The 17709-nt window shown below is 54.5% G+C and overlaps 1 protein-coding gene across 2 annotated transcripts in view; it reads right to left on the reverse strand.

Moving 5' to 3' along the window:
• ELL (elongation factor for RNA polymerase II) overlaps positions 1–11595 on the reverse strand; it is a 69222-nt gene extending 57627 nt beyond the window's left edge. Inside the window, exon 1 of one of the 2 annotated variants that reach the window (XM_069476974.1) lies at positions 11446–11595. In XM_069476974.1, coding sequence (XP_069333075.1) covers positions 11446–11580 — 135 coding nt within the window. In that variant the 5' untranslated portion in view covers positions 11581–11595. The remainder of the gene's footprint in view (positions 1–11445) is intronic. The other variant, XM_069476965.1, reaches the window with a different exon arrangement.
• Positions 11596–17709: the final 6114 nt, after the last annotated feature.

The following is a 17709-nucleotide window of genomic DNA, read 5'->3' on the forward strand; positions in this document are numbered from 1 at the left end:
ACTTTATTTACAAAGACAGGTGGTGGGCAGCACCTGGCTCTCAGGGAGCAGTTTATCAACCCGATTTAGGCTCTAAGGTCCACTGAGGTCACACTGTGGCAGCCCACTCTGTCATAGGCCCTACCCAATTCTGCTGAACTAAAACAGCAGCAAGCACTCCAGAAGCCTTGGGGCTGGGGGCAGGCAGCTACGGCAGTGACGGTGGGCAGAGCCTATGGGCCTCACCTTCCTCAGGGGCACAAAAGGAGGTCCCTGTCACCTCTACTACTAATCCCATGGGGAAACAGAGCCACCAAGAAGCTGACACAGCCTGGTTCCCCATCAGGATCCCAGGAACATTTCAGAGAAGCCGTGGGCAGAAGGCACCCATTGGGCCCTTCCCCACGGCAGCCCAGTCCCAGGGAAGCTGAACGGAGCTCACCTCGGCCCCTGCAACCTGGGTTCCCACCCTTGTAGTGCCTTGCTGGGACATGTAAGTCACTCCCTCAAGATGTAGGGGGACCACGAGGCCCATAGCAGGAAGCTGAATTTCCCTAAAAAGTCACTATTTTAGAAAACGGGGAAAGGAAAAAGGAAGTCCTGACCCAGCTGACCCCCTCCGGCCGGTGGGAGGAGACGAAGCCACCCCAAGCCTTCTGGGTTCTGGGTGGGGGGACACCACCCCCACTAGGGAGGGCAGCAAGAGGGGGCAGCCGCCCCAACCTGGCCCCTCAGCCCACAGGCCCCCTCAGACCAGCCCAGTGTGGACTACGGGGCTGAACCTCATGTCTCCAGGGTGAGCACGGATCGTGACGTGGGGCTGACACACACGTGGTAGTGCACACACACTCACCTCCAATGCTGGAGGCGTGGGCTGCTCCCAGCAGCAGGGGGGCTGCATCTGCCCACAGAATCCTGAGAAGACACCGCTGCTCCTGCCCCCCTCTCTCATCCACTTCCAGCAAACACCTCGGGGCCAGGCCGAGGGCAGCAGCTCGGCCCCCACCTCCCCGCAGTGGGCAGCACCCAACCTGCAAAGCCCTGCTTCCCACCTGGAAGAAAGCTCAACAGTTATCTTTCCACCCAAGACAGATTGAAAGGGGCTCACAAAAGTAGAGCTTCTGCACCCATCTGAGCTGACTGCCAGGAAAGGGCCCCGCAGCCTCAGCACCTGCAGGCGGAGCCTGCCCTTCCCCGTCACCTTCAGGACCTCTGTCTGGTTGGGGGTTGCAGGACACAGAAGTCCTGCCACTGGGAGGCTCAGGAGGTGGGGCGGGGGGCACGCAAGGTACTTCCTAACCCTCACTGCTCAGAGAAACTGAGTCCTGATGGGTGCGCACATGCCAGCCTTCCAGAAGCAGGGCACACTGTCACTGTCACCTCCACTCAGCCCCAGCTTCTCCAGATCTCGCTCCCTCTCACCAGGGCCCATGTGACCCTGCTCAAGACCTTCCCTCGGGCACGACGTGAAGCCAGTGCAAGCCCACCTCAAGCTGGGGTCCCATGAGTCCCTGCTGCGCTCACACCAGCCGAGGTCAGTTTCTGTGACCTGTGACCAGGTGACTCCTGAGCCAGTTCATGGCCAACCAGGCAGCAGAGGCCCTACGGACCCTCACTCTGCCAGGAGAGTTAGGTGCATTAACACATTAGGGCATTTACACAGCTCCAAGACCACCTCACACTTATTAGGATGGCTGCTAGCAAAAAAACTAAATACCAGCTAGGTGCAGTGGCTTGCACCTGTAGTCCTAGCTACTTGGGAGACTGAGGAGGGAGAATTGCTTGAGGCCAGGAGTTTGAGGCCAGCCTGCACGACGCAGCAAAACCCCGTCTCTTAAAACAAAACAAAACCCACCAGAAAACAAGTGCTAGTGAGGAAGGGGAGAAACTGGAGCCCTGTGCACTACTGGCAGGAATGTAAAATTGTGGAAAACAAAACAATCTTGTGATTCCTGAAAAAATTAAACATAGAACTGCCGCGTGATCAAACAAGTCAACTTTTGGGTATATAGCCAAAAGAAATGAACAGGGGACATGAACAGATACTCATCTACCCATCTTCATGGCAGCAATATCCACAATAGCCAAAGGGAAGAAGCAACCCAAGTTTCCGTGGAGAGATGACGGATAAACACCACGTGGTCTGTGCACACCGTGGGACACTATTAGTCTGGCCCCTGCCCGCCACCCCTCACCATTCACCGCCTGTTGGGCCCCTCGAGGTACAGAGAAGACACAGGCACAGGAGGGCCCAGCTCGGCCCAGCTCCCTCTGAGGGTGCATGGTGCGGTGGGCTTCCCAGCAGGGAAACTGCTAAAGAAACCAGGAAAGCCATTTCTTTATTTAAAAACACAACACACTGAGGGAAGCCAAGGCAGGAGGATCACTTGAGGCCAGGAATTCAAGACCAGCCCGGGCAACACAGAGAGACCCTGTTTCTACAAAAAATGCAAAACTTAGGGCCGGGCACAGTGGCTCACGCCTATAATCCCAGAACTCTGGGAGGCCGAGGCAGGGAGATCATCTGAGCTCAGGAGTTCGAAACCAGCCCGAGCAAGAGCAAGACCCCATCTCTACTAAAAACAGAAAGAAATTAGCTGGACAACTAAAAATATATAGAAAAAATTAGCCGGGCATGGTGGCGCATGCCTGTAGTCCCAGGCTGAGGCAGGAGGATCGCTTAAGCCCAGGAGTCGGAGGTTGCTGTGAGCTAGGCTGATGCCACAGCACTCTAGCCCGGGCAACAGAGCAAGACTCTGTCTCAAAAAAAAAAAAAAAAAACCAACTTAGCCAGGAATAGGGGTACACACCTGTAGTCCCAGCTACTCAAAGAGGCTGAGGCAGGAGGATCACCGAGCCCAGGAGATCAAGGCTGCAGTGAGCTACGATGACGCCACTGCACTCCAGCCTGGGCTACAGAGTGAGACTCTTGTCTCAAAAAAAAAAAATAAAAACAAAACAAAACCTAATGGAGAGCCAAGGGAGAAGCTATTTTAAATTTGAAGGGCTTTGCTCTCTCAGGTCATTTGTAGGACAAGGAGAGCCAATGGCATCTCCTCCTGCACACGCGATGAAGCAGGATTCTGTCCAACCTCCATGGCATCACCCAGAGAAACTGAGGCTAGGGGAGGGCACCAGCAGCCCAGGGCCCCAGGCTATCAGTGGGAGCCGGCCAGCTCCAATTTACCCGATACCAACGTGCAGTTCTCAGCGTCCTTCAAAGGAGACACTTCCTTGCGAAAACACTTTCCCGGGGCACTGGACAGTGAGAATAGCCCGTGAGGAGCTGACGCACCAGTGGGTCCGAGGCCAGAACAGGGGCTAGCTGGGAGGGCACACACCCAAGGAAAGTGAGCGAAGGCCTCGGTATCCTCCTCTGAAGAAGGTGAGAACTGGCTACGGCCCTCTCGCCTGCAATCCTTTATTTCTCAAAGGCAGAAAAGCCCGAGGGGGGCTGAGCTGCTCCAGGCCGCCTGCTGCAGAGGCATCTGGGAATGCTGGGAAGCAGTGGGGAGAAGACTGCTAAGGCTCTCCATGTGCCGTTCCCTGTGCTTGGGTGTCATCGCCTACCCACAAGACAGACTTGGGGTGATGATGACCCTCCCAGGCATTATCTCAGGAAGCAGCCCCTCCAATGCCCCGGCTCCCCCAGCATCCAGAGCACCCATAGCACCCGCTGTCCAGAAACTGCCGCTGGGCTGGTCAACACTAGTGTGTTGCCAGAAATCTGTGGTCTGATCACCCCCCTAGCAAAGAACGCAATCCAAGAACCCAGAAAGAAAGGCTGCTGGCTGCCAGTGCAGCCACACCCGCTCAAATCCACCTTCGCACTGCACACTCGAGGACGTCTGCAAGGACCTCAGGACACCCACACCCCAGGACAAGGGCAGCAGCCCAAAAAGACGTGGGTTTTGGCCGGTGACACCTCAGCAGCACACGCACAGCTTCTGCAGCCTCAACCATAACAATACGCACACCCACCACAGACCTGCCAAGGTTCTCTGATCCCCTGGGTCACCTGGCCAAGAGTCATTCCAGCGCCAACCGTGAGCACCTCCTCCGGCCCTGCATAAACTCAGCCCTCTCATTGGTATACAGACCCAGCTCAGGCAGAACAATAAAGCCAGGTGTGTTAAGACATTTCTGCCATATGGCCAGAATAAAGAAAAGTTAGAAATGTCCATCTCTGACAGGCACGCTGGCTCATGCCTGTAATGCCAGCACTCTGAGAGGCCGAGGCAGGACGACTGCTTAAGCTCAGGAGTTCAAGACCAGCGTGAGCAAAAGTGAGACCCCATCTCTACCAAAAATAGGAAAAAAACTAACCGGTGTGGTGATACTCACCTGTAGTCCCAGCTACTCAGGAGACTAAGACAGGAAGATTGCTTGGGCCCAAGAGTTGCAGGTTGCAGTGAGCTACAATGACACCACTGCACTCTACCCAGGGTGACAGAGAAATTGTCTCAAAAAAAGAAATTCCATCTCATCCAACCAGGTATAGGTGACTTCCTAAATACCTCCCACATCTGTCCTCTCACCAAGTCCCAGGTGCTGTTCCAGCTCAGGCCCTCAGAGCCTCCCTGCCTCCCACCTGGTCGGACCGTGCCACTATCCCCGCAGGCATGCATAGGCCACCTTCATTACCTCTGCACACCCTCACCACAGGACAGCAGACCGGCCCACAGACACACAAGGCCCTTGGCACCCAGGAGCCCCCAGGATCAGGAGCAGTGCTTGAACACACAAATGCTCAAAGAACACTGACTTGTTAGGGTCCACACCACACAGCCAGCAAAAAGTAAAGTGTCAGGGAAAAAAGACAGACACAAAATCATATGAGTGCATGGTGATAACACGATGCAATGCACCCAGGCGAGAGAGAAGAGAGTGCTGAGATGCCAACAGTGACTGTCTGGGGCAATGGGAATAGACTTGCTACTTTTAAGTACTTTTCAAGTTTTCTGCACTGAGCTATACTGCATACGTAGTAAAAAGAAAAAAAAAAAAAAAAAAAAACAACTTCAAATGTGTCACTTTTAAAACAGGAGTTCCCCCATTCCACAAACTTCACCTGGACTTGAGGCTCTATCCCTCCAGAGGGCCTGCAGGAAGCCAAAAACGTGTTTTGCTGACCTGGCCAGGGATGGGTCCAGCTCTGGAGGATATAATTAGCATCAGACTCCAGTGCACGTGGACACTTTGGGTGGCAGCAGATCTCTAGGACACTTTTATTTGGGGGGAACAGTCTCCTTTCAGATGCTTATTTGGACACCAGCTTTTTTTAATTAAAAAGCAAAGTGTGAAGCCGGGCGCAGTGGCTCACGCCTGTAATCCTAGCACTCTGGGAGGCCGAGGCAGGTGGATCGCTCAAGGTCAGGAGTTTGAGACCAGCCTGAGCAAGAGCAAGACCCCGTCTCTACTAAAAATAGAAAGAAATTATACGGACAGGCCGGGCGCGGTGGCTCACGTCTGTAATCCTAGCACTCTGGGAGGCCGAGGTGGGCGGATCGTTTGAGCTCAGGAGTTCGAGACCAGCCTGAGCAAGAGCGAGACCCCATCTCTACTAAAAAAAATAGAAAGAAATTATATGGACAGCTAAAAATATATATAGAAAAAAAAATTAGCCGGGCATGGTGGTGCATGCCTGTAGTCCCAGCTACTCGGGAGGCTGAGGCAGGAGGATCCCTTGAGCTCAGGAGTTTGAGGTTGCTGTGAGCTAGGCTGACGCCACGGCACTCACTCTAGCCTGGGCAACAGAGTGAGACTCTGTCTCAAAAAAAAAAAAAAAAAAAGAAATTATATGGACAGCTAAAAATATATCTAGAAAAATTAGCTGGGCATGGTGGCGCATGCCTGCAGTCCCAGCTACTCGGGAGGCTGAGGCAGGAGGATCGCTTGAGCCCAGGAGTTTGAGGTTGCTGTGAGCGAGGCTGATGCCACGGCACTCACTCTAGCCCCGGCAACAGAGTGAGACTCTGTCTCAAAAAAAAAAAAAAAAAAAAAAAAAAAAGCAAAGTGTGGCCAGGCATGGTGGCTCACGACTGTAATACTAGCACTTTGGGAGGCCGAGGCATGAGGATCACTTGAGGCCAACAGTTCAAGACCAGCCTACGCAACACAGCAAGACCCCACCTCTACAAAAAAATAGAAAACTTAGCCAGGTGTGGTGACGCATGCCTGTAGTCCCAGCTACTCAGGAGGTTGAGGCAAGAGAATCACCTCAGCCCAGGAATCTGAGGTTGCTGTGAGCTATGATCACACTACTGTACTCTAGCAAGGGAAACAGAGCAAGATCCTATCTCTCACACACACACACAAAAGGCAAAATGATATCCCAGAAAAATGGAAGCTTAAAAAAAAAGTCAAGTGACAAAATAACTGCATATCACAGACATATCTCTGTCAGACATTGCACCTACGGGTCAGAGATCATTTGGAGGCACTGTTCTAAGAGTAAGTGTCTCTTTGGGCTCTGTGGCTGACTATGGAGATAAGATTCACAGACCAAGAGAAAATGCCAACAACCCAAGCCATAAAGGTAGAAAACGGGGAGCAAAGCCCTAAAAATGAAGAACACAGAAGAGGCCAAAGGCCCAAAAGCACAGTATTAATTATAAGTCCATGCCCTGTCACCCCAAGTGGATTTCTGAAAACGGGGCGTCTCCTCTGTGTCCAGCTGCTGCAAACCCAGAGCTCTGTGGAGTGCGGGAAGCAGTCTTGTTTTTCAAGCTGCCTGGTTCCTCCCTCAGGGTCTCCTGGCGATGTCACAACCCGGTGTGATGTCAAAACTAATTCAAGGGTGATGAACTCTGGCCTTGCTGATGAGTCAACAGAAGGGTGGGTTTCCCCAAGAGCCGTCTGCTAGCCTGCTGTTTACACACAATCCCAGCACAGGCAGGATGCAGCCTGAAGCACAGTCAAGGGTCACAGTGGTGGCTAAGGGCGGGGTTTGGTCCCTCTCCCGCACCCTCACCTGCCTCCTGCAGAGACTGTCAGCTCAAATCCCACAGACTCAGGCTGGCTCGTCCTCTTCCAGTGCCTTCTGGAACCCAACCCACCCAGAACCACTAACGCCCACCTTGGAACATGCAAACCGGACCCCACGTGCCAGCCTGGTGGAGGCACAAGGCCATGCTCCTGATGCCGGATGCCCCATGCCAGCCCGTGTGCCCCCCGACCCACCCGACCCTTGCAGCCCAGCCACGGCCCTGCAGAGGCAGAGCAGGGGCCACAATGCCTGGGTCCGGGTTCTCAGCTACTTCCCAGCTGGGAGATCCTGCCCAGTGACTCAGCCTTCCGAGGAATCCCCGCCCATTTCCGCACCTGAGAACCTGAGAAATGGGAAGGCTCCCACCACAGGGAGAGGGGGACTAAATGAATTCCCGTGGGCAGCACAGCATGGGGGCCACACTCCACGGGTGTAGGCTGTTGTCACCTTTAGGCTTTCTCAGGGGAGGGAGCAGTATAACCACTCATATCACCAACCTTTGGAGCCCCATGGGGGCCCAGAATGCTGATGTTTAACCAGGGCTGGAGCCAGGGTGTGACTCCCACTCAGAACCCATGTTCCCTGTGACTCAAACCACCTCCAAACCCAAAAGAGGTCTTGGCTGAAGCACTGGAGAGGCAGCCAGTGAAGACAGTTGAGTGCCCGCAGGCAGGTGACACTGCCCCGGCCACCAGAGCCTCACCTGCCCCCAACATAAAGGGGGACCACAAGCTAGCCTTCTCCTCAAGGTGGTCAAAGTGACATGTGCCCATGGGAAGGCCTCGTCTGAGAAGCATGCAGAGCTGGAGAGAAGCTGCCCTGCTCCAGGCCCAGTGGGGAGCCCACTGGGAAAAGGAAGACAAGCCAGGGCTCCAGGGCTGTGCGGTGGGAGGGGAACACAGGCTAAATTAAAGCTCCTCCTGCCACCAGTCCCCAGGTTGACATCCACACAGGCCCCCACACAGCTCCAGGGTCGCCCAGAACAACCAGCTGCAGGCCTCGGCTCCCTGCGCACCCTGTCCCAGGACAGCGCACCAGCTGTGCCTGGGACCTCAGCTGTGCGTCATCTCCGAGAAGTGCCCACTCAATGCCCTGTTCCACAGGCCTTGTTTCTGTCCTAACATGGCCACAGGCCAGTTCTTCTTCCTGGTTTCTGTGCCACCGTCCCAGTTCATCATCTGTCTGTTGCCACAAGAGTGTCAGCTGGTGACACAAGAGGCTGGCCTCGGTCATCTGTGGGTGTCCAGCCCCTGCGTGGTGGCCCTGCGCTGAGCAGGTGCTCAATCAAATTGGGTTAGATGAGTGAGCCCAGGCTACCTGTCTCCTGAAGGCTCTGCATGAACCCTGCAAGGGAGCAGGCACCAGCTCCCCTGGGAGCTGGCTCTAGATAGAGCACCAAGCGCTGAGTACACAAGAGGGTCACAGCTGCACTGAGGGTGGGACCCTCATCCCGAGAGAAGGATCGGTGTGGGGAGGGACGTCAAATACTGGGACCCTCACAGTTCTGAGGAGAATGCCAGGCACTTACTCAAGGCCTCGTGAGGCTGGTGGAGCCAAGATTCAAACCCACACAGGCTCTATTTGCCCAGCTTCACCGACCCCTCCCTGGGCCCTCAATTCTTCCTGAACAACAATGTGTTCCCCTCCACCAAGGAGCTTGTAATCCAAGAGAGGAGGTCACCCAGCAACAGAGCCCATCCAAGCCCACAGTGACAAAATATAACCCAGGTGGTCGAGGCAGACGCCCCTGGGAGGGTCACTTCCTCAGAGCAGTCAGAAGAAATTTCTTCAGCAAGTGAGGGACACTGTCCTGGAAGGATGGGTTGTGTCCATACTTCCTCTCTCTCCTCTTCCAGAAGTAACCCACCAGAGCAAAAAGGGAGATCCATGGAGCAGCCGCCTCAGAATCCACTCGGGTTTTTACACTCAAGGAAAAACTGCATGCAGTCCAAAGTGGGCTGGGAAGGCCAAGCTGGCCACCAGGTCTGCACCAGGGCGGCTCCAACTTCAGACCCCTTAGGGAGAGAAACCCCGGGGGCCCCTACCTGGCCTGCTCCGGGATATCCCAGAGAAAGTTCGGCATCAAGTCCCATTCCAGCCCTGGCCACAGCTGAATTTGTAAAAGCCTCTCCACAAGTTGCTACTGGCAAACCGTATAATCACAGCACTGGGGAACAGAACACTCTGGCTGCCGGTCGACAGAGCTGTCCCAGTGAGGTAACCAGTCAGCTTCTCCAGTCACACAATCAAGTTCTTCAAGCCGCCTTCCCCATGCCACCACTGAAACCACCGGCAGCGTCAGAGCTGCCCTGACCTTCGCTCGGTCACCACACTGCCCAATGGGCAAGATTAAATAGGAAAGTTGCCGGGCCACTTAAACTACCAGAGAGCTTTCGAGAAAAACGCAAGTTCAGATTATCCCAAAATTTAATCCGGCCAGCCAAGCTGCTCTGGGTGGCTCAGAGAAGTGCTTCCAGGGAGCCCCTCCTGGCTAGTCAACACATCGTCATACACAGTCAAGCTCCCAGCGTGCAGAGCTTAACAGTCCGCAGCTCCCTTCACCCACCCTCACGGGAGGAAGATCCAGCTTAATGAGGGGATGTAACCAACACCCTAAATTAAAAATAGCAGTGTGACAACATGAGGTGGACGCACAGGCGGGCCTTCCGGACTGGAGCAAGTGAGGGCAGCATCAGTGAGAGGGCAGGGCTCCTGGTCCCTGAAGCACAGAAGACCGCGGTGACCAGGTACCAAGTCCGCCTTATTTACGTGACTCATGAGCTCTTACCCGGCTGTGTCTAGGAAAGCCTGCCTTCCTGCAGGACAAGTCAGCATCGCCCAGGGAAAAAGACTCAAGGCCAGAATTCCACCAGGAAGAGAGGCTCAGGCTGGGCAGTAAGCAGCTGCTGCTGCTGCCACTGCCACCGCTACTACCTCCTCCTCCTCCTCCTCCTCCTCCTCCTCCTCCTCACCTGCATGGGCGCCTTAGCCTCATCCTGGAGAGTCATTCTGACAAGGTGAGAACTTGCTCTTCCAAAAAAGATAAAATCCCCATGCTATGAAACGGAAAACTGAGACACCGAGACAGGAAGGAAACTGCTCAAAGAGTAGGAAGAAGCGTTGAGGGGGGCGGGGGGAGCACCAGGAGAGCGGTGGAAATGAAAGAGGGGAAGAAATTCCCGGCTTAGCTAATGGTGCTGAACAAGTCTGGGGCAGGAAGAAAGCCACATTCCTTCCTAGTTAGTCTCTCTCCTCACCCGCCCGTGCCCCCCCCCATCCCCAGTATACACAAACACACACATGCAGGGAGCGGGGCCTCCCGAGCCTGAGACCAGACGCACCCCCATCCCCAGCCACCTTATAACTACAAAGCCCCCAGTTTCCAGAGAAAGAGTTAAAACGTTCCCAAACCACTTCCCCTCAGGACCTGGCCACTGGGCATCTGCAACTTCTGTCCCAACAGGGGATGCCATGACACAAACAGAAATGGGAAGAGGCAAGTTTCTGACCACAGCCCCAGATGTGCCCCAAAATCAGGCCTGAAAGAAGGTGCACAGCAGCCTCCCCTCCCCACCCCCTGTCAGGTGGCAGAAATGAAATGCCTCAAACTTCCCCAGATGGGCCCAAATTGGCCCCTGAGAAAAATCAAGAGTCAGCCGCCAGGTGTAGTGGCCAGAGCTTCCTCCCAGGTGCCCACTATGGCCAGGGATCCCCAACATATGCCTTTAGGAAAACATCACAGCCCCCCACAACGCTTCCGCTCTCCAAAAGTGTTCACTAAGACAGGGTCACCTAGGGGAGGTGAAGCAGGGAGCAAGCTGTCACTTTCTGCCCAAACTCCCCCTCCCAAAAATCAAAAGAGTGAGCCCAACCTGGAGCTTCACTGGAAAGCATCGAAGTCGATCCCCCCCCCCCCAGCCCCGGTGCAGAGACAGCCTCCTACCCACACGAAACAGGCCCCCACAGGTGCCCCGACAACAGTGCCCTGCCGACCCACCCTGCAAGGGACCTAGACAGAAAAGCTGCTTCCCAGGAGAGCAGACACAGGCACCCCCATCAACTGCCCTTCCCAGGGGCCCAGATGGAGAAGCCCTTAAGCTTGCCCCCCACCCCACCGTGCCCGGGCAGCGCTGCCCACCGCCCCCACACCCCGCAGCCAGGTGCGCAGACCAGTTCTTGCCTAGGTGCGCGGCGGGCCAGGAAAGGCCCCGACGTCCCCAGGTGCCGGCACTAAGCGCCCCTAGCCAGGGGAGCAAGTTTGGGCCCCTAAGCAGCCCCGGGCCGTCGCCTGTGTGGCCTCCTGGTGCCGAGAAGGAAGTCGGTTCCCCGCGCTCCGGGCAGGACAGCCGCCCACCCCGCGCCCCGCCGGCCCAGGGACTCGTGAGCGGCACCCCGGACCCGGCGCCCGGGCGCCGCGACAAGGGGGGCGCGAGGCCGGCCCGCATCCCGCCGTCCGCGCCGGGCCTGAAGCCGTTCACCTGGTTGGCGCGGTAGCTCTCGAAAGCCTTCAGGGCACTGTCGGTGAGCTTCACGTGGAACACAGACACCTTGCTACCGTCGCTCACGCGCCCGCACGACAGCCCGTAGCTCCGAGCCTCCTTCAGCGCCGCCATCTTGCGACCGTCGCTCCCCCGCCCCCCTTCCCGGCCTAGCGCCGGCGCCCGCTGACGCGCTGCATTATTCATAAGACGCTGGCGGCCACGCCCCCTCCGATTCCCGCGATGCCAACAGTCGCCGGCGCCTTGCTTACCGACGTGCTACATTATTCATGAGCCGCTGCTGGCCACGCCCCCTGAGGGCTCTACTAGGCGCGCCGTCTGCTCCCCGACATTCTGCATATTCATAAGGCACGATTGCCCCGCCCCTCCAGGCCCCAGAGGCGGCCACTTTCGTGCGCGAACTCCGCCTCCACACGCGCACCTCTCCAGGTCCCACCTCCATGTGGATTATGCATGATCTTGACTCACCCGGGAGCATCGAAGCCCCGCCCCCAGGCCGCTGACGTGATGCATTATTTATGAGCTCGCTCGTGCCTCGGTCTTTGGCTTCCGTTGAGAGGCCCAACGAGGGCGTGGAGCGGGCGGGGCCGGCGAAAACACGTGGGGGCGGGGGGCTCGCAGCTGGCCGAGTTGGTGGGCGTGGCTATGTAAACGACGCGCGCGTTGGACGCTGGGTTAGCGGATGGGTCTTCCCTTAAGGTGGCCGGTAGGTGGAGGAGGAGCCTGTAAACTTTGTTTATGATATAAGTAGAATTTTAACAATAAAATCCCACATCCCCACAGGCCCAGAGCGATGGTGGAGTCCAGCTCCATTTTCTAGAAAACAACTTTTCTGGGTTATAATTTACATGTAAAATTCACCTACTTAATTTAAGCTGTTCGGTAGTATTTAGTGCATTCACAAAGCTGTGCAACCGCTGCCACGCGCTGCGGTGATTCCAGAACGTTCTCTTCACCCTTAAAGGAGATTCAGTCCCCATTTGCAGTCATGCCCATTCCCCTCCCCGGCCGCTGAGAACCACCAATCAGTTTCATGTCTCTAGGGATTTGCCTGATCTGGACGTTTCATATAAATGGAATCATACACCGTGTGGCCTTCTATGTCTGCCTTCTTCCACTCAGTATAATGTTGTCAAAGTATATCAACTTGATAGCATGTTACCAGTGCTTCGTTCCTTTTCATGGCCGCATACTATTCCACATTATGTTTACCCATTCATCTGTTGACAGACGTTTGGGTGGCTCCCCTTTTTCACCATTATTATAGTGCCTCTACCAACATTCATGTACAAGTTTTTGTGTAGACGGATGTTTTCCCTTCTCTTGGGTATAGAGCAGATCCTCACATAATGTTGCTTCATTATAACGCCGAGGGGGAAAAAAATCCATTCCCAGCCAGGGCCGCTGCCTATGTGGAGTTTGCACATTCTTCCCAAGTCTGAGTGGGTTTTCTCCAGGTACTCTGGTTTCCTCCCACATCCCAAAGATGTGCATGTTAGTTTAAGTGTCGTGTCTAAATGGTCCCAGTGTGAGCGACGGTGGACTGTGGGTACGTGTCAGTGTGCCCCTGCGATGGGATGGCGGTTGGTTCCTGCCTTCCACCCCTGAGCCGCCAAGATAGCTCAGGCCACCCTCAACCCTGAACTGTAATGATTGAGTAAATAATTGTCTCATTTGTTTTTATAAATCTTTCTTAAATGTATGTATAGCTCACATTAATTTCCATGTTTAACATTAGAGCCAGGCACGGTTATACATTGTTTCACTTAAAGTCGCAGTTTCCAAGAACCTATAAATGACATTAAGCAAGGACTCACTGTATACCTAAGAGTGGAATTATTGGGTCATACGGTGATTCTACATTTAACCTTTTTATTTTTTATTTCTTCACTTTTTTTATTTTTTTGAGACAGAATCTCTCTGTTGCCCTGGCCAGAATGCAGTGGCATCATCGTAGCTCACTGCAACCTCAAACTCCTGGGTTCAGGTGAGCCTCTTAACTCAGTTTCCCAAATAGCTGGGACTACAGGCGTGCACCACCACACCCAGCTAAATTTTTCTGTTTAGTAGAGACCGGGTCTCGCTCCTGCTCAGGCTGGTCTTGAACTCCTGACCTCAAGCTATCCTTCTGCCTCAGCCTCCCAGAGTGCCAGCATTATAGGCATAAGCCACTTCGCCTGGCCAGAGCCATCTTAATTACCAGTACTCCACCATGCCTCCAGTACCGGGGTCCAGAAAGGGATTTCTGAATATTTTCTCATTGAACACCCCAGCACAGGGCCTGGCAGGAAATATGTGTTGAATACATAAATGATTTCATTTAATGCCCACAACTTAGCTATCAGCCCACTTTGTAGATGAGAAAACTGAGGCAAGATCTCATGCATTGCTGCAGAGATTACAACTCCAGCCTGTCTGCACTCAGAGCCAAAGATCTAGATCTTCCACCCTTCACCTGGGATCAGCTGGTCCTACAGGGAGAACGCTGCTGGTTGCCCAGACACACTGGCCCATCTGCCCACCGTCTGTGCCAGCTGTTCATCGGGAAGGCTGGGCCAGTAAATACTAAAGCCACATGGCCGAGGTGCTCGGGAGGGTCAAAGAAGGGCAGAAAAAGGCAGCTGGGGCTTGTTAAATCTGTAGTAAGAAGAGAGAAGGGTGGAGACAGCTAGGCTGCCCACTGGAGGACCACATGAGAGGAGCTGGCTTTGAGGGCCAACCAGCTTGCTGTGTGACTTTGGGAAAGGCACTATGTCTCTCTGAGCCTCTGTGTATTTGCCTGGGAAATAGCCACCCAGCACTGAGCACTTAACATGCACCAGGCTCTTGGCACCTTGGCTGCCCACTGGAGTGGATATGGTGGTTTAGACCTATCTGCCAGAAGAGGAAACTGAGGCCCGGAAAGGTGAAGGGAAGGGAAGATTTAGAGAGGTTAACCATGGGCTGCACTTTCCATTTGATTCCCAGTGGCTCTCGATGGGATCCCAAGAACAATAGGGAAAGAAGCAGCAGGAATTGCCAAGCTCTCCACAAGTCTCTAGGAACCAGGTCACCTAAGAAATAGAAAGCCAGGTGATCACCATGTGGTGGCCCATTGACACAAACTGCATCTGGTGAGCTCTGTGATGGGGACAGTGCCTCCAGCCTGCCCCTCACCCCCTGTGTGGCCTTGGACATGTCTTGCCCTTTCTATTCCTCAATTTGCTCATCTAGAAAATAGGGCTAATAATGGCACCTGCTTCAGAGCCCTGGGAAGGTTGTCCCGTGAAGATGACACAAGGTAGGGACATGTATGTGTAGGTCACCCTGTTGAAGGGCTCCAGAAATGTGAGCTCACACATGCGCAAAGCTCACTTCCAACTGGCAGCCATGGGAGCTACGCCCCTCGAGGGCAATGCCAGCCTAAGTCACTGCTCAAGGCCAACTACACAGCAGGCACTGGTAAATGTTTGCTATGAAAGGAAAAAAGTCCATCCTGGCTGCTCTCCAAAAGCACCATGCACAGTCCAGCCGGCACACCTTTGCATGCGCTATGCCAGGTGCCAGCAAACCACAGACGTTCACGAAGGGTTGAAGAAGTGAAAGGGTGAAGGTCAGAGGGCAGGGAGGTGTGGAACGGCGGGTAGGCAGAACTCGGGCTTTGGAGGCGGGTGACCTGGGACGAATCCTGCCTGCTGGATGAGAGCTGTCTCCTCTCTCGGTCTCCGTCTGCTCAGCTAATCGTGGGCGCAGCCAAAGCAACCTTGGAGAACAGGAGCAAAGGTGGCAACACACAGGGCCTCACTCCAGCATTACTGAAAAGCAATACAGTCTCCCAGACAGCGTGGGACCCACCAAGGGGACATAGAGACCCTCAGTATGGAGCAGAGAAAGCTGCATGGGCCAAGGGGACCGATAAACCTGAGACAACAGTAGAGTCCAGAAAAGACTCATAAGTGTGGGGTCAGCTGGTTTTTGACAAAACTGCCACACAGTCCCACACTGGGGAAGAGAAGTCTTCCTTATATGCACGGATGTCCCAGGTGAGTATGTCCTGAGAGCTCTGCCCATGTGAATGAATTATCATGAGAGTGGGACTGACGGCTTTATAAGAGAAGAGAGCCGGGCGCGGTGGCTCACGCCTGTAATCCTAGCACTCTGGGAGGCCGAGGCAGGAGCATCGCTTGAGGTCAGGAGTTCAAGACCAGTCCCAGCAAGAATGAGACCCCCGTCTCTACTAAAAATAGAAAAAATTAGCCAGGCATGGTGACACGTGCCTGTAGTCCCAGTTACTTGGGAGGCTGAGGTAGGAGGATCACTTGAGCCCAGGAGTGTGAGGTTGCCGTGAGCTACGATGATGCCACTGCACTCCAGCCAAAGCGACAGAGACTGTATCAAAAAAACAAAACAAAATGAAACAAAGCAAAACCAGACAGAGAGACCTGAGCTAGCACGCTCAGCCCCCTCCCCACGTGATATCCTCTGCTGTGGCCCCTCAATTTTGGACTTCTCAGCCTTCCTAACTATACAGAATAAATTCGCTTTCTTTATAAAGTACCCAGTTTCAGGTGTTCTATTATAAGCAATAAGAAAGAGAGTAAGACAGACCTAAAATGTAAAAACTAAAGCATTAAGATGTTTAGAAGAAAACCTTTGCAAACTTAGGCTCAGCAAATATGTCTACACAAGAAGCACAAGGAATGGAAGACAAAAACTCATCAACTGGACTTTAGGGAAATTTACAACATCTGCTCTTTTGTTTTTGTTTTTGTTTCTGAGACAGGGTCTTGCTCTGTCACCCAGGCTTAGAGCCTCAAACTCCTGGACTCAAGTGATCCTCCTGCCTCCGCCTCCTGAGCAGCTGGGACTACATACACACCACCTAATTTTTCTACTTTTTGTAGAAACGGGGTCTTGTTCTTGCTCAGGCTAGTCTCGAACTCCTAGCTTCAAGTGATCCTCCTTCCTCATCCTCGCAGAGTGCTAGGATTACAGGTGTGAGCCACTTCACCCAGCTTGGGTGACACTTGGCCAGAATGTCTGCTCTTTAAAAAAGACACAGTGAGTGAGCAGGTGAACAGCAACCCATAGAATGAATGAGAAAAACATTCACAATATACCTCTCTGACAAAGGACCTGTCCCCAAAATACACAAAAAGAAGGCACAGAATGAGGCTGCCATGGGTGCCCAGGGGACTGATGCCACCCGGCAAGCACTCAGCACTTGGGAATGACGGTGGCAGTGATGACTCTCATACAGGGTTGGGCTAGATGGTCACCCCGGGTGGCCCAAGGTCTAGCTGGCTGTCACACGGGCCAGTTTTCCAGCCTGTGCCTGAGAGCAGGGTATTGCCCAGGCTGGTGAGACTGAGAAAAGATGGGGTACCCTGTCCTGGGGTGTCCGCAGCCCCCTTCCAGTCTGAGAACAAGGTTGATACCAACAGGGGTTGAACTGCTGGAGAGGAGACAGACTAAAGCCACATGCAGCCTCGTGTCCTCAGAGTCACCCGGGTGGCCCAGAGAGCAAGGGCCTGGAAGCAGGGAGGGCACAGATTCAGGTTCCAGGCCTGAATGCCACCTTCTGCCGGGTGGCCGTGGCAGGTGGCTCCCCTCCCAGGCTATAAGGGGAAGATGCAGGCGAGATAGTTATGGTGGTCTGTTTTCTGGGACGTCCTCCTTCCTGGAGGCAGGAGGGAACAGCAGGAAGGAGGGCCACAGGTGCTGGGCTGACAGAGGCCCCACCTCTGCCTCTGCTCCTCCTGGCTGTGGCAGTGAGACAACATTAATGGGAGTCCCACGTCATAGGGTTCGCCAAATGGGATCTGGGGAGCACCTGAAATCAGTCCCGACCCCTTCCCATGGCCTCTGCAGCCCTGCAGGGCCTGGCCCCACTACTGCCCACCCTCTTCAATCTTGGACACACCAGGCTCAATCCTACCCCAGGGCCTTTGCATTGGCTGTGCCACCACACAGACCCCATGGTCGCTGAGGTCTCCCGGTGCACAGCATTTCCCAAGAGAGGCCTTCTTGGCCCGCCCCCGCCACGCCCCTTCACAAGCCCCATTCCAGTATCCATGCCCTGCCCCCCCATGGATCCCGTCTGTCTCTTCTGAGACCAGGGACCCTGCCTCTGCAGCACGTCCGCCAAAGAGGGGTCATTCCACAGAATCCACGCGGCAGTCTCAAGTTAGGGTGTGCCAGCCTCCCAGACTTCAGCTGAGCAAACAGGTCTGAGAAGCAAAACTCTGGGGTCACTGGTGGAGC

The sequence above is a fragment of the Eulemur rufifrons genome, chromosome 2, assembly GCF_041146395.1.
Source record: "Eulemur rufifrons isolate Redbay chromosome 2, OSU_ERuf_1, whole genome shotgun sequence".
NCBI classification, from domain to species: domain Eukaryota; kingdom Metazoa; phylum Chordata; class Mammalia; order Primates; family Lemuridae; genus Eulemur; species Eulemur rufifrons.